Genomic DNA, 14738 nt, shown 5'->3' on the forward strand with positions numbered 1-14738 from the left:
TTTGACTAGAAATCTCAACTTTAACCTTAACAAATTATAAATAGCATTTTTTTTTTTTCAATTGACTGTCTCAAACAAATCAATATCTTTTGGTGAAATTAAGGCAAAGTAAAGAATATTTGACAGCTAGAAAGCATGTCAAACATTTTTACTTTACTTACTGCCTTAACTTTACCAGCAAAAACTAGTATTTCTACACTAAAACCCAGAAAACATCTTCAAAATATAAAACTTTTTTCATGTTCCCCAATTGAAACACTACAAAAGTCACCAAAATATAAAGAGTTTGCCTTTAATAGGGGGATTCAACAAGAAATGTGACATCACTCTGTTACACAGAGTACAATGTTTTCTTTGCAGTGAACAAGCCGACAACAGAAGGAAACTTTGAGAAATACAGTTTGTCTCATTTTTCAAACCACGTTGCTGACCAAACAAAAAAAAGAAAAAAGAGACATGACAGGCACTTTATTTCAAATCAACTCGCTGTATGTACAATTAGTATTTAGTGAGACAGGTAGTTTATAACTGATTGTGGTCCCCGCGATCTATCAATGGACTGATGACGGAACAGATGATGTTAAAATGGGACGGATGAGTGTTAAAAGAAATGATGAGACGCTAAAGAGGTCAAATGTTTTTATATCCATCTTAAAAACTAAAGCTTTCTTTTACTAAGACCAACACTAAACTGAAAACACCAGGATCGGAATACATTGTGAACACAGTAAACATGAACAGAACTGGTTTAGATTGACTCGGTTTAACTCCTCCATTGGAGGGATGCATCACGTTTCGGCATTAAAACCACTTTTGACTAAAATCTGAGGACATGCACGGATATAATGCCGCATTTATAACCTTTATTAACTGTGGCCGTTTATCAATATCTGTCCAGTCACTTGCTCCGACTTTTTTATTTTTTTTTTTTTTTTTTTTTTATAAAGCAGAGGGATGCAGCGGCTTCAGGTCAGATTTCCTGATACAGTGACAACTGTAAAAGTATTGAAATCTCAGTATTATAACAGTAATATTTACCGTTCACGGAGGCAGAAACACTTTAAAAGATGATAAAACGTTCTGTAACAGTTCACGTCTACATTACAGTAGAAGGCTGAAATGTTTTTTTTTGGAGCAATTTTTAAAATATCATTCTCAGTTCAAATCCAATTAGTAAGAATTACTAATGACCCTTAAGCCAAAAGCCAAAAATTGAGAATTGTCCTAAATGATTTGGAGTGTTTTAACTTTACCAAGAGAATCAGGTGGAGAGGAGTACAATCAGGATAATAAACTCTAAACTCAGCAGCTGAAACTTTTAGAGGAGAATCACAGTAACTTTTAAGATACAAGTAATCTCTTCCTTTTACAAGAGAAAATTAAACTGTTGATAACATGATAGTCACCTGAATTTAAGTGTGTATTTTGGTCAAAACCTCTTTAAAATTCATCTTTGGACGATTCTTTTTTTGTTGTTGTTAAAGGCGGCATTTTGAACCATTTTCTGATATTCAAGAAAAAACAAAAACCAAGTCATGCTCTGCCAACAAACAATTATGAATGACGTTTTTCTTGCAAATACTTCCATCCACCTGGTTCTTCAGTTTGGTAAATTAAACAGTTAAAAGTACTTTTAAATATTTGGCCCAGAACCTGATACCCACTGAAGGGTAAATAAATACAGACCTGAAGTCAGTTTGAAGATGAAGTATTTCAGGCAACCCTGGTGAAGTTCCTTGAGACGTTTCAGACCAAATCTGGCTCACTTCTGCTAAATGCCTTGAACACAATAACCTCCAGGCAGGACTTTAATCCACTGACCGCAACAGAACATAAGTGGAAAATCTCAGAAGTTAATTTCACTACGTTAAAAACCAGCTTGGTTTTTAAGAACAGGACTTCTGAATGTGCGCCTACCAAACCGAACCAGTACCCGGCCGGGCGCCTGGAGCAGATTGTGAACAGTCTAAAGTGCTTATGGTGTTTGCAGCAGATTGACAAGTAGTTCTTTGGATGTTGGGTGGTTTAGGACGGATGCAGAAGCTCTAACAGGGCTCCAACCGCGCCAAAGTAACCCTAAAAACAACCACAAAGAACAAGGAAGTAGTCAGAAATCACCGAGACCGTCAACGGAACAATATTTCTGGTCTCTGAAGGGGAGCGAGGGTTGGAGTTACGTACCTCATGCCGAAGGAAGAGCGCCTTCAGCTGGCCTTTGGACCAGTAGTCCATGGCATACGCCAGCAGCTTCATGGAGAGGGTGTTCACTCTCAGGAAGTTCCCAACAAACACCACCCGCTCGATGTTCTTAAGACGAGAAAGAGAACGAGGATGAAATAAGAAATATTTTAAAATGTTAAAGAGAGGCTACTTCCACAATAGAAAAATCTTTTAAGGCAGTAAATACATTTCAGTTGGGATTTTTTTCTAGACAATATCAAGAGCATTTAGAGCTGCAACGATTAGTTTATTGTCCGAATAGTTTTCTGTCCAATTAATCCATTAATTATGTTTGTTTTGAGTCTTTTTTTAATGAAAAAAAAATACCCAAACTCTTCTGAGTGCGTGTTCCTTCTCCTTGTGTGCAATTAAGATATGAAACCCAGAGGAGAACTATTGAAGTTGAAGACTGCAGCGTCTGATAGACACAAAGATGAGTCTTAAATTATCGACAAGGCTTTTCTAAACTTAAAATGAAAATTTGACACATTGAAATCCGTTTGTTTTTTTTAAAACAGAAATGTTGAGACAGCTTTTAAAATGAATTTTTGCAAAAGCTTTTTTAAAACATTTGAAAGTGAAAACAAATAAATAAAATTGAAGCACTGAAAGTTTTTAAAATATGATCTGTTCTGTCAGTATTGGACAGAATGACGTCAGATCATTTAATGCGTTTCGTTTATATTCATTTTTATCATCCAATTGCATTTTTCCCTCACCGGCACTGTTTAAATATGTTCTTTAAATGGAAAAAAAAAACCATTTAACCACTGATTAAGGAATGAAAATCCAGAACATGTTCCTGTTGGATCAGATAAGATGTTATTATTCTGTTTCTACTCTTGTGAGCTGAACGCCTCCATCTTTGGAGACATAAGACTCGTGGACGAGGCAGGTGACCTCCTCTACGCCTTCATAGCCCTGTACAATGCTGCTTGATCAAGACGCCACAAGGCAGCACCGTAAAGAGGCTGAAAGCAAAGAGGAAACGGACAGCGGGAACAATGGAGGGGGAACAATTCCTTCTACTGGTTTATCTAAAGAAAGTCTTCCCAAACCGTTTTGCAGCATCATTGTCTAGATTCGAGATGTTCGACGGACGTTACGACACAAACAAAACATCCTTCCCGGTTCCCGCCGTGACTGACCTCATTGACAGCGCACATTCTGGTGATAGAGCCGATGTTGTTGGTGATGGTGACCAGCGTCGCCCGGGCCAGGTCCTCTTTAGACACAGACTCCCTCTTTTCTTTGGACATCATGTTGCCGAAACTACAGAATCAAAACAGGATTTATTTTTATCACTTAACTCTGTCTGAGGTACAACGTTGCACATCATACAGTTCATCTCTAAAGGACTGAATAAATCTGAGTAAATTACAATATTTGGCTGAATATTGTCAGCTGCATTGCAACTGCAACTCAAACACCAATGGCTCTTGGTTTTTTTTTCAGAAGTAAATTGAACACAATTCTGGTTTAAAGCTCTATTTAAAGCTGGACTCCAGTAAGAAGAACAGAAGCAGCTGTAAACCGCACCTTGAGGCCACAGCCCAGCCCGGCAGCCCAAACCTCTCAAAGTTTCCTCCGTAGATGTCCCGGACCAGCTTGTCCACACGGGTGCTCTCCCCTTCGGAAGCCATTTCGAGGGCTTCCTCAAAAGTAGAGCAGCCAGTCAGCAGGCAGCACAGGCCCAGGAAGGTCCCGCCTCCGAGGCTGTCGACACACACAGATAAGACGACAGGTAAACCATCAGGTGGGCCAATTTAAGGTCTGAAATCACAGGTAAAGAGACGAGTTCAAGCCAAAAGTAAGACTTCGGAACGGTTAAGTACGCGATACAGACAGAAGGTCATTGTGTTGAAGGACAACCGAGCCTTCATGAGTCCATTTCAAAGCCACCAGACAGAGAAATCACACAAGAAAACAAACCAGTGGAGGAGGAGAACAAATGTACCTAAAAAATAACGAGAAAACCTTCGGATCAACTGACACAGTTTAAACTTTAAACCCGTATCAAAATAAACATTTTGTGTGCAATCACAAGCAAACAGTCGGTAAAGGAGGTGGTTTGGTAATCAATAACTTATTGGCTGCACCTTATTGCAAATCCCTGCATTTCATATCATCCTGTGTTTAGTTTACAAGTGTCACAATACATGTTTATTTATTCATGCTCTGTTTTTGCACATCATTTTAATTGAAATAAGACTGAAGAAAATTATCTAACCTTCAAACTGCATCTTTAAACTCTCAAATAAAGGTCAAACGTTGTGTCTTTATAGTCTGACTTATGTACCAAACTGCTTTATAAGAAAAAAAATGTTTTGCACAAACAAGCAGGAAGCAGCAACACTGACAAAAAATACGAGATATAACATCTGCACTCTGATCTACGCGTGTCTACTGCCAGCTTCGGTCGTCTGAGTAGTCATTACCTCGTCCCAGTCACTCGTTTGTAGTTGTTCTCAGAGTAGACGGCCAGGATACTGACCCCGGACCCTATGTTGACCAGCAGCAGAGGATAAGGGTTCTCCAGTGTGTAGGGCCTCTGGACGCAGTGGTCCGGGTCCGTGGGGTTCTCGAAGTAGTAGCACTCCGAGGGGCCGCTGGACACCACCGAGTCGATGTACAGCACCCCCCGGATCAGACAGTCCAGCTCGTCCAGCTTGTGCAGCTGCAGGTCCGCCATCTTTTATTTGAGAGGGAGAGAGGGAGAGAGAGAGAGAGAGAGAGAGAGAGAGAGCAAAAGAAAGAAAGAAAGAAAGAAAGAAAGAAAGAAAGAGAGAAAGAGCGCTCACGATTACCAACAGGATGTAGTCGGAGAACACAGGAGGCCGGAAACTGGGGGAGGAGGGGGAGAAAGGGGAGGGGTCACAAAGACAGGAACTATCATTTCAATTCAATAGAAGTTGATCTCGCTAAAAAGAAAAACTAATGATCATGTGTCTGCATCCTCTTGTGACTACAAGTTACAACAATTCATGTGTTTTTTTTTTCTTTTACCTTTTTTAGTAGGATTTTTTTAATCACATTTACAAGGTAAAATTAGTGTTATAATCATAGTATATTTCATAGTCATGACTAGGCCAAGTACAGTAACTGATGTTTTACCACGGTCAGCTGTGAAAATGATGCAGAAAATTAATCTGCTTTGACTTCTCACCCACTGTTCAAGTGTTTTTTGGATCAATACTGGATGCTGCAAACATGTTATGACCTCACAAATGTCTCACTTCCCTTTCTTGTGTATCTTCACTGCCTTTGAAGACAAACAAAGAAAGCACAACTGCAAGACCCACCGTGCGGAAATCGGACTCAAACTTGTACGCCCCCCCTCCGGTGGCGCAGAGGGTGGTGTGGAGGCTGGAGAAGTGCTTGTTGCGGCCCATCTGCAGGAAGGCCGGGAGGTCGTGCGTCGGGAAGCGGATGAAGTGCAGGTTGCCCGTCCGGCCGCACAGTGTCAGGTCCTGCAGCTCCAGGTGCACGTCCCTGATGCCAGTCTTGCCGTAGGCGGTGTTGGAGGTCAGGTAGCGGCGGATGCTCTTCAGGTTCTCCACCTCCTCCTGCTCCTCCTCTGCTGTGATGTCTTTGGGCTCAAAGTACACGAGCTTCACCAGAGTGCCTCCGATGTCCATCCCAAACCAGGGAAATGCTGCGTTATGTGAGATAATAATAAACGAAAAAAGCTGTTTAATTACATTTTGAACCCCATAGCCCCCCCCCCAATTTTGTTTTTCATTTTGTTGAAATAATAATAATAATAAGTACATATCTTCAATATGTTCATGCTTTGTGACCGTGGGGACTAATGGAGAAGATGTCTCACTGTTGGCCCACATTATGGTAAAGCAGCTTCATCCCGAGGAGCAACAGTACAGAGTGTACCGCGAACGCCATCTTGTTGCAAAATAGATTGTGGCTATTTACTGCCACGACAGCTCGCCGATATTACACTGAATAGTATGCCGAACTGATCGTACATTTAGGTGTCATCCCAGTACATGTCGTGGCTATTTTAATTTATTTTAAAAATGAATTCATGCCACACCACTGCGGGATTTTCTTTCTGCATTTGCACCGACTGCCTCTTGTGGGGAACGCCTTTCATTTTTGTGTCCATGCAATGGTCCTTCCCCCCCCCCCCCCCCCCAGTAAATACACTAAGCCCACGCGAGCGACGTTAACACCTACGCGGCCTCGTTTTCTTCACCGAGTCACTGCGATGCCTCGCCGTCGAGTTGGAGGTCCCCCGGTCGGATGCGGATCTTCCTGCGGGTGCAGCTGCCTCATCGCCGGGCTCGTTTCTGAAGCAACCGGGCATCTCCTTGTTGGACCGCGGCTGCTTCGAGGGCGTTTCGTCTTCGTCGATAGTATCATCGTCACGCTGGTGGCCATTGAACGCCATTGAAACGACTAATTAACTACACACATGCTGTAGGTTCAGATGTGATAAATCAATAAACGTCAATGATTTATGAGGACAATGAAGTCCGAGGCTTAACGAGCTAGCTAATTAGCCAGCTAAGTAGCTAACGGTCGTCTCCAAAGGCTCGGCTACATGTCCGTTTTATGTTCGCTGTCAACATCGAGGTGGGCGGGACCAGCAAGTGATTGAAGGACGCCAGAACCAATCAGAGGGCGAATCTGCCAGCTATAAAAACGGTGTATAGAATGAGGCTGATGTCACTTTTTCTTGCTATTAAACCACATAAAAAAATTATGTATGCTTGGAGAGCAAAGGTGAAATATGCACATCTTTTAATCCCAAACAAACATGACTAAATTACACTCATTTCAAAATGTGTAATGTCCCCAACAAATGTGTTTTTTGCAATAAGTACACAATTAAATATTGGCTTCATGATATGTAAAGATCATACAGTTAAGGCAGCTAAATCTCGCTATCATCTTTCCAATATTTACAGAATTACTAAGAATTTCTGTGCATATTGCGAGTTGCAACTATTACTAATGAGTTATTAGTAATAGAAAACATGCTTCAGATTTAAAGACATCCGAGTAGGATAACAGTGTATTTTACACTATAATTAACCATGATTTCTTTTTGAACCTTCTTTTCATTTTTTATTATATTTGCATTCAGCTCTTAATTTCTAATGGACAATTTTTTTATTTTCACATTATAATGATGCAAAATACTTTTCACAGTAAATTTGATGATGCCCGATTGATAATAATTTGTCACCTATGTTCTGAGACCCAACTCCAGTAAAATTGAAGATAAAAAGATGATGACATGATTTCACAGAATTTATGTTTATTGACGTGTGTGCTGATTTCATAGCCAAAGACAGTGCATACGATTTCAGATAAAACTTAACTGGAAAGACAATTTACATGTCAACACTAATAAGAATACATTTCATCTCCATCTCTGCAGCTCAGATATTCTCTTAAAATGTACAAAAACCTCCTAAATCAACACTGGACACTTCCCATATGGCCAATTCTATTTACAATGAATATCTCACTGTCAAACTTGGCTCAATTTAAATAAGAAAATCTATTGACAAATTAAATGTCAAAGATGACAGGTAGCATACAGTGAATTATCCAAACCCATAGTTGCATTTAAGGACTTGTTTTACGATAGTAAAGTAAAACTGACTCAATTTTCAATTACATTCCCAAACAGATGAAATCATTTAAATCACCAAATACAAACACTTAGCTAATCTTTTCCTGCTCAGAAATAAACTGGGTGATGCCATAAAATAAAAAATAAAAAATATATTATCAAGAATTGCCATGGTTTTAAAAAGGCATGAGAGCCACTGGTGTACACTATGAACATTTTTAAAATATATAATTTAATCAAGCAGGTTTCAGCGGCTGATTTGTTGACTGAAGATGATCTGAGTTCTTTGACATGTTTTTGACACATCAGTGTTTCTTAAAATACATAATTGGATAACTAAATAGAGCTTATACATGTACAAATAAATACACACAGTGCATTTGTAGCCGCATCTCCCACTATCCACAGGAAAAGTAAATTTACAGTGTGGTGGGCTGCTGGTCTTCTTTCCTCCATACACGACTCCTCACTGGGTGACCGCCAACAGTCTTATCTTGCTTATCAGACAAGAGAACATACAAACAATCATTCATACACAGCCTCAACGCACGTTTAAAAACAACACATTTGCAGCAGGCGAATAAATAACCAGATATCTCGACCCAGTTCTGTCAAGTTCCCCGACTACAATAATAATAAGATCAGATTTGCTTTTTTTGTTCAACGTCATTCAACAGTAAAAAGATGAAACGGAGTGAAACTTAACGACAGACTCGTAATTAATGACATGATCAAAAGTCTGGCGAGTCAGCTATTATTACTGAAGGTAATTATTAAACTGCTGCCTCACGCCAGTCAACTGCAGTGACTACAATAAGGCACCATACCCCTTAAAATCCTCTTTCAAAAGCTGAACAGCCTAATCTTCTCTTTCATTAAAGCTGTTCAATCCCCTTTAGTGCTTCCACCTCCACGCCATCAGCAGAGCACAGACTCCCACTCCTGCAGCAGTCAGAAGGTACTTTGTGTTCACCGACTGGGCGACGGCGGTCGTCTTCTCCCCGGAGTTCTGCAGCGAAACGTCAGCGGCCGCAGCCTCGGGTGGGGTGTCGCTCTCACTGGACGCGGCGTCACCGGTCGATGGAGGTGGTGCGAACGCGGTTTCTTTGGCCACCTCGCCGTTGACGATCAGACCGTGCGACGGCGACGTTTGGCCGCCCAGGTTCAGGGCGGACGGCTCCTCGGAGAAGTGCACCACGTTCTCCACCACCTCGTCCAAGCTCTGACACGGCGAGTCGTATTGGTTCTCCTCGGGTTCGTTGTGGTCGGCAGCGATGCCGTTCTCCCGGCACGGCGGCGTCGTGACCGTATCCGCGACGGCGGAGGTGACGGCGGAGCACGCGGAGGTCACGCTGTCCGCTGCAGCCACGCTTATTTCTAGCCGGTCGCTGGTACCCGAGTAGGGCGCCACCGTAGAGCAAAGTGCAGGGAGAGTCGGGCTGGCGTGGTCCTGCGGTTGGATGCTGATGAGTTGACTCGGCTTGCTCAGACAAAGATTGTTGTCATCATTAACAGAGGTGTCCAACTCAGCAGCAGCAGCAGAAGCAGCAGCAGCACCAGCAGCAGCAGCAGGTTCAGGGCGGGGTGGAGCTGCAGTTTCTGTCTGCGGGATGCTTTCAACAACCTGCAGGGGAAATTAACAACAGATATTAGTAAATATTTTCAAAAATGAAGGTGGCTGGTTTAGTTTTTTTTAAAGTTTTGCTTTTGTTTCCCGTGAATAAAGTTCACATCCTGATGAAAGAAGTTTACATATCTCCGTGTGGGCTGGGTTTCATTAGAAGACTTTGGCCACTGGTGGCGCTACAGATCGATGTTTTCGTGTGGGTGGGTTGGGGGTGGGTTGGGGGGGGTGGGGCAGCTCCCGGTGATACTGTAGCACGAGCGTGGATCTACATGACACACATTCCTGCCAAAGGTTTTATACCCCTCCGGTGATCGGCAGCTGGCCGTCGTTACGTGCCAAGAAATGCAGCAATGTGCCAGCGGAGCTCAGAAATAAGAGCGACTGACAGGCAACAAGGATGAAAATAAACAATGCAGGTTTTAAAACATTTTAAAACTCTGCTTTGCAGATGCTTTATAAGTACGGGATGTCATTCAACACATCTCTTCAGGCTCAAGAAAACAAATAACACACTGAAAAATATTAAAACTAATGAGATAATGTGCCCGAAAGTGCTTCAAAACGATTAATTGATGTTTTTGATGTCCCCGTAGGTACAGTGTTGTTCTATAGATGACAACTCGTTAGTTCATGCAATCAAATTTAAAGGGAGGAAACAACAATTACAGCTTGTCCTCATCAAATAAATGAGACACTCAAGTCTTAACAGGTAATAATTATTGAAGTTTACCAGAAAGTTTTATTGGCAAAATAGCAGCAAAAAAGATCTTTAACACTGTTGGTCACTTGTTGTCTACTAATGGCATCTCAGTCCTCATCAGGTAAAATTCATGAATGAATACATTTAGCCTGATGCAGGTTTGAGTGCCAAAATACATCATCTTTTGATTTGTTATGATTAATGTGTATATTCACCTGCATAGCAGGAGGATCTGAGGTCTCCTCTGGCTGCTGGACAGCAGTGGCGACTTTGTCCACTGGAGGCATGGTGTCCTGGACTGGAGGCTTCACTGGAGTCGTAGTGGGGAATGAGGACACATCCGAGTCCACCGCGCTTGGAGGAGGACTCCTTGGCGACGTGCTCTCCGAGGTGACTGTTGCTGTGTCTGTGCAGGGCGGAGCTTCGGTCTCATATTGTTCGACTGGACGGTGTGGAGGGGGGGCGGGGTCGACTGACACCTCGCCGTCTCCTGAGCTCACCTGATCCGGGATCGGTCCAGCATCAACGGGGACATCCTGGGTGTCTGATTCTGAGTTTTCCTCCGGCTCTTGGTGAGGATTGGTCTGTTTCTGTGGTTGCGGGTCGGCGGCGGCGGCAGTAGCCCACAGAAGGTGTGGGGTCTCCGGGGAAGGAGGAGGTGTTGATGGAGGAGATGGCACTTCAACCTGAGTGGACTGTGGAGGCTCGGGGACCGGCTCTGGAGAGGAGACAGCTTTGGGAGGTTTGCTTTCGGGGGTCTCCAGAGGCGGTGGGGCCTGAGGAGCCGGCTCTGGAGGAGCTGGAGGAGCTTCAGCTGGCGGAGCAGCAGCAGCAGCAGCACTGTCAGCACCGCTCCCTGGACCGGACAGATGACTGGCAGGTGGTGCCGGATGGACGTGTGCTGTGATGACAGTCGTCGGTGGGGAGCTGGGGGTGGAATCTGGGACAAAGCAAACAGTATTGATATTTAGATCTGTTATGACCACATTTGCCTAAAGCCCTGTGAAATCCTGAAGGACTTGCTCACACTGAAAATACACAGAAATTCATTTATTATTAACTTTTTAACTGGAGTCCCTAACACACAGCTAGTGCTACATTCTTGTGTGTGAAAATCCTCCCTTGAGTACAAAGCAAAAGAAGACATAAAGTATATCTATAGTCTATTAATTATAAGGAATTTGGAGCTTCATGCTGAGTTACTGATGTCAACACGGCTCTCCCACACATTTTCCTGCCTGCCCAGAGTCGCGAGTTTTCTCTCAAGGTCAGACAACAAGGAGACAATCAGCTTACAGTGGGCACGGCTCACTTGCTTGCCTGAGAACTGTCAATGCATGCGTGAAGAAAGATTATAATTTATGCACCTTGGACACTGCACTCAGGTCCGAGCCAAACAATAAACTGCTGCGTAAACATTTCTGCAAACAACGTAATGCAAACATTTAAAAAAATGTTGCACTTGACTGCAGCTCCAGTTTCTACACATTCAATCCGAGTGATGTTCTGCACAAAGCGGAAGATGTTTCACGTACGACACATGAAATTCGACACTGTACTAAGGAGGTAAATGTATGTGCTGACTTACTGTTGCCGCGTTTCAGTGCGTTGTATTCTGCTCGAACCTCGGCCGCGAGAGCCCTGTGCTCGCAGGCCTCGAGCGCTTCGATGAACTGGTCTGGCCAGTTTTCTCGTCTTTTCAGACACTCCAGGAGAAGCGTCATGCCGTTAAAACTCCCACGGGTCTCCGTCTTAGCCTCGATCTCTTCCTAAAATTTGGTTTTATAAAAAAAAAAAAAAGTACAGGAAAGACACAATCAGCAATCAGAGGAGGAAGACATTTCTTCTTTCTTCAAAATGCCATCAGTGATTATAAACTTCATTGTTCAGCAAAGGATATGGAAATGCTTCCTGTGTGATCATGGGAATAATAATCAGGCAGACTGCAGCACGACAACAACTTTATCTATGTTTTATAGTGAGAACAGTGTAATGAATAACCAAGTCATTTATGGTCCTTATTCAGGCTACGCCTGACATGTGTGAGAATTAAAAAGTCCTGAAAGATCATCATATCTTTAATATTGCTCACTTGTTCTTTTATTACACAGTTCCTGATGTAAATAAAGAGTTTTGGACCAGTTTATCCCTTTTATTTCTTTGTTTTAAGGCGACATAAGTAAGATATGAGAGAATGTATTTTCAAAGTACCTACACTGGAATTCAGGTATAAACTATGATTGCTGGTACCAATATTTTATGTTATTCCCAGACTTATTTCCACGTTCTCCTACCAAATGAAACCTACCCTGTCGTGAGCAGTCAGGCAGGGAAGATACATCATTATGTCTCTCGGTTTCACTCTGGTGACAATGACTGGCATCTTCACCCGCAGGTATCCGTTGTACAGTTTGTCACTGGCGTACGACATCTGATAAATTAAGACAGAGAACAAGAAAGAACTCTCAATACTGATGTAAGGTGTCTCTCATATTCCTCCGACATTTAAGTAAACGCCTCAATTGGCCACATTCCCATTGAATAATCTGAATTCCCGTCATGTGTGAGGTGAAAGTACCTAAAAGGCACACAGATGATATCTGATCTGTAACAATCACTGAGACAGTGGGGGTATTTTCATTCAGTGAAACCAAAAGTGAAACTGAAGATCAGCCAGCCTGCAGTTGTGGGAACAGGAAATATTTTGTTTTCCCTTCAGTTGAAATGTAAATCAATTTTTAATCTCTGCATTGCCACAACTATTTTTCTTTTTTTCAAAGGGAGGAATACACTCCTGCTTTTCAAGGTTGCAGCTGTCTGGAGAGAGAAGAAGGTGAACAGGCCCGACTAGTCACTGATTAATCACATCCTCAGTCCGGTCTTATATCTCAATTACAAAATGTGCAGCAGGAAAGTTTCAAATGTCTCGATCCTAAAAAAAAACACCCATACGTTCGGGGTGAAATAGGAAGCTCGGGCACACTTTTATGTATATTCAATACACATTAAGCTCTTCCTTTTGTTTATACCTAAACAGCCAGTTTAAGTAATCTGTCTTCAGGTTCAGTCAGAGGGAGGGAAAGTTTCACAGGATATTCTGCAACACCGAATAAAGCGTCACGTTAAAGTTTAGTGTAAAATGTGGAAGAGAAGAGGGAACTAAAGAGCAAAGTCTTTGTATTATTACCCAGAGACGCCTTAATTGACCTGACACACTCACACTCACTCACTCTCTCTCTCTCTCTCTCTCTCACACACACACACACACACACACACACACTGCCAGAGGCTTACGAGCAAAGTGAAAAAGTTTGTGAGTGTATATTATTTTCCTCTAAATGATGACAGATTGCAGATTAACAAGGACAAGGAGGGCGGTGTGAGAAGGGCACAGGAAAAAGGCACCTTGACTGAATTATGCAGAGCTGACCCAAATGAATGACCTCTAAACTGGCATGTTACCACGGCCCTTTTCCTTGCCAGTCTCCTCGGCTTTCCAAGACTCAGGGTCGCATTTCATGCATAACAGATCTGTTTGAGTAAAATCTCACGGCTAGGTTTTCATGTCTGACTCTTATCTCAGTCTCAGACATCTTATAGGACGAGACAAAAGGGTCAAAATGAAGTGAAAGTAAAGATATCTAAACATCCAGGTAGAAATACCTGATCAAGCCCGCTTTCGAGTAAACAAAGGCTGACGTATATGAAAAAAGAAACACTTTTCAGTCCTATTTTTTTAAGTGAAACAATTGACAAAGAAGGCAGGGGAACATTTAAAAGGTTACACCTACACAAACAAGGTCGATAGCTTGTAAATGATTGAGATAAACCGTTAAAACGACCCTTTATGCCTTATGCCCTTTAAAAAAAAAAAAAAAAACAGGCTAGGAAGGTTGGGGGATCATTTAAAAAGTGTGCTCAAACACAACAAGGACGAAAGAGATACATACCGGCCTGTAAATTATAGAAATATGCTGCGATAAATAGCAGTTAAAAGTTGCGCACAAGTAAATTGACTCGTGCGACAGAAGCTAGCAAATGTCAGTAAACGGCGGCGACATTAGAGCTGAAATACTCAATTGAAACATCATTCTGTGTAATTACAGGCTTGATTCAGGTTCACATGTCGTACTGACACTAAATCTAGCCCTCACCTTTCGTGTTTTAGAGCCCCGGGACTTCGTGCCTCCCTCTGAAGTGTTATTCTTGCTCTCACAAAACCTACACTGTCTCCTTCACACACATCTGCGCAGAGATTCCCCCCCGTTCTCTACTCCGATTGGTCAGCAGCGCCGTCAATCAAACTGTCGTCCAATAGGGACGATTTAGCGGACGTGGTGTAGGCGGGGCTTGCTTAATCTTGACCCCAAACGTGATCTTTTCCTCTGCTGCGATGGGATGGCAGAAGAATTAGATTGGATCTCGATTTCTGGTTTACATCTGTCTCTAATCCCTGATCCTAATCCGTTCACATGGACAGAGAGGGAGAGACAGAGACAAAGAGGGAGAGAGAGGGGAGGGGATGTGCATGTCAGAGAAAATACATGACCATTTTGTTTATTTATTTCATGTAAAGACATCTGTTATTC

The 14738-nt window shown here is 42.5% G+C and overlaps 2 protein-coding genes across 3 annotated transcripts; both read right to left on the reverse strand.

The window, feature by feature from the left end:
• Nucleotides 1-276: 276 nt before the first annotated feature.
• On the reverse strand, nucleotides 277-6809 carry pank2 (pantothenate kinase 2). Of its 2 annotated transcripts, none has more exons than XM_069160751.1 (7): nucleotides 6415-6809; nucleotides 5523-5875; nucleotides 4659-4912; nucleotides 3793-3936; nucleotides 3369-3492; nucleotides 2182-2307; nucleotides 277-2076 (listed from the first exon to the last, which is right to left on the reverse strand). In XM_069160751.1, exons 1-7 carry the CDS (start codon nucleotides 6626-6628, stop codon nucleotides 2026-2028), a joined length of 1266 nt encoding a protein of 421 aa, XP_069016852.1. In that variant the 5' UTR covers nucleotides 6629-6809; the 3' UTR covers nucleotides 277-2025. The 2 variants fall into 2 exon arrangements, with proteins under 2 accessions (XP_069016852.1, XP_069016850.1); XM_069160749.1 differs by having other exon boundaries at nucleotides 3760-3936.
• A 675-nt stretch (nucleotides 6810-7484) lies between these two features.
• Nucleotides 7485-14384, reverse strand: mavs (mitochondrial antiviral signaling protein). The gene is made up of 5 exons (XM_069160793.1): nucleotides 14304-14384; nucleotides 12458-12580; nucleotides 11738-11918; nucleotides 10365-11089; nucleotides 7485-9446 (listed from the first exon to the last, which is right to left on the reverse strand). Exons 2-5 carry the CDS (start codon nucleotides 12578-12580, stop codon nucleotides 8718-8720), a joined length of 1758 nt encoding a protein of 585 aa, XP_069016894.1. The 5' UTR covers nucleotides 14304-14384; the 3' UTR covers nucleotides 7485-8717.
• Nucleotides 14385-14738: the final 354 nt, after the last annotated feature.

This window comes from Embiotoca jacksoni, unplaced genomic scaffold (assembly GCF_022577435.1).
Source record: "Embiotoca jacksoni isolate LCO1_2020_lvr unplaced genomic scaffold, fEmbJac1.0.p SCAF_27, whole genome shotgun sequence".
NCBI lineage: Eukaryota > Metazoa > Chordata > Actinopteri > Embiotocidae > Embiotoca > Embiotoca jacksoni.

Excerpts from the sequence above, each read along its gene's own strand:
- mavs (XM_069160793.1), bottom strand. The coding sequence starts at position 12,580 with ATGTCGTACGCCAGTGACAAACTGTACAACGGATACCTGCGGGTGAAG. Across the intron at positions 11,919-12,457 it reads GCCTGACTGCTCACGACAGG|GAAGAGATCGAGGCTAAGAC; the intron begins GTAGGTTTCATT and ends ACCAAATTTTAG. Across the intron at positions 11,090-11,737 it reads CGCACTGAAACGCGGCAACA|ATTCCACCCCCAGCTCCCCA; the intron begins GTAAGTCAGCAC and ends GCTTTGTCCCAG.
- pank2 (XM_069160749.1), bottom strand. The coding sequence starts at position 6,628 with ATGGCGTTCAATGGCCACCAGCGTGACGATGATACTATCGACGAAGAC. Across the intron at positions 4,913-5,522 it reads TTGAGTCCGATTTCCGCACG|ATGGCGGACCTGCAGCTGCA; the intron begins GTGGGTCTTGCA and ends CTCAAATAAAAG. Across the intron at positions 2,077-2,181 it reads CGCTCTTCCTTCGGCATGAG|GGTTACTTTGGCGCGGTTGG; the intron begins GTACGTAACTCC and ends GGTTGTTTTTAG.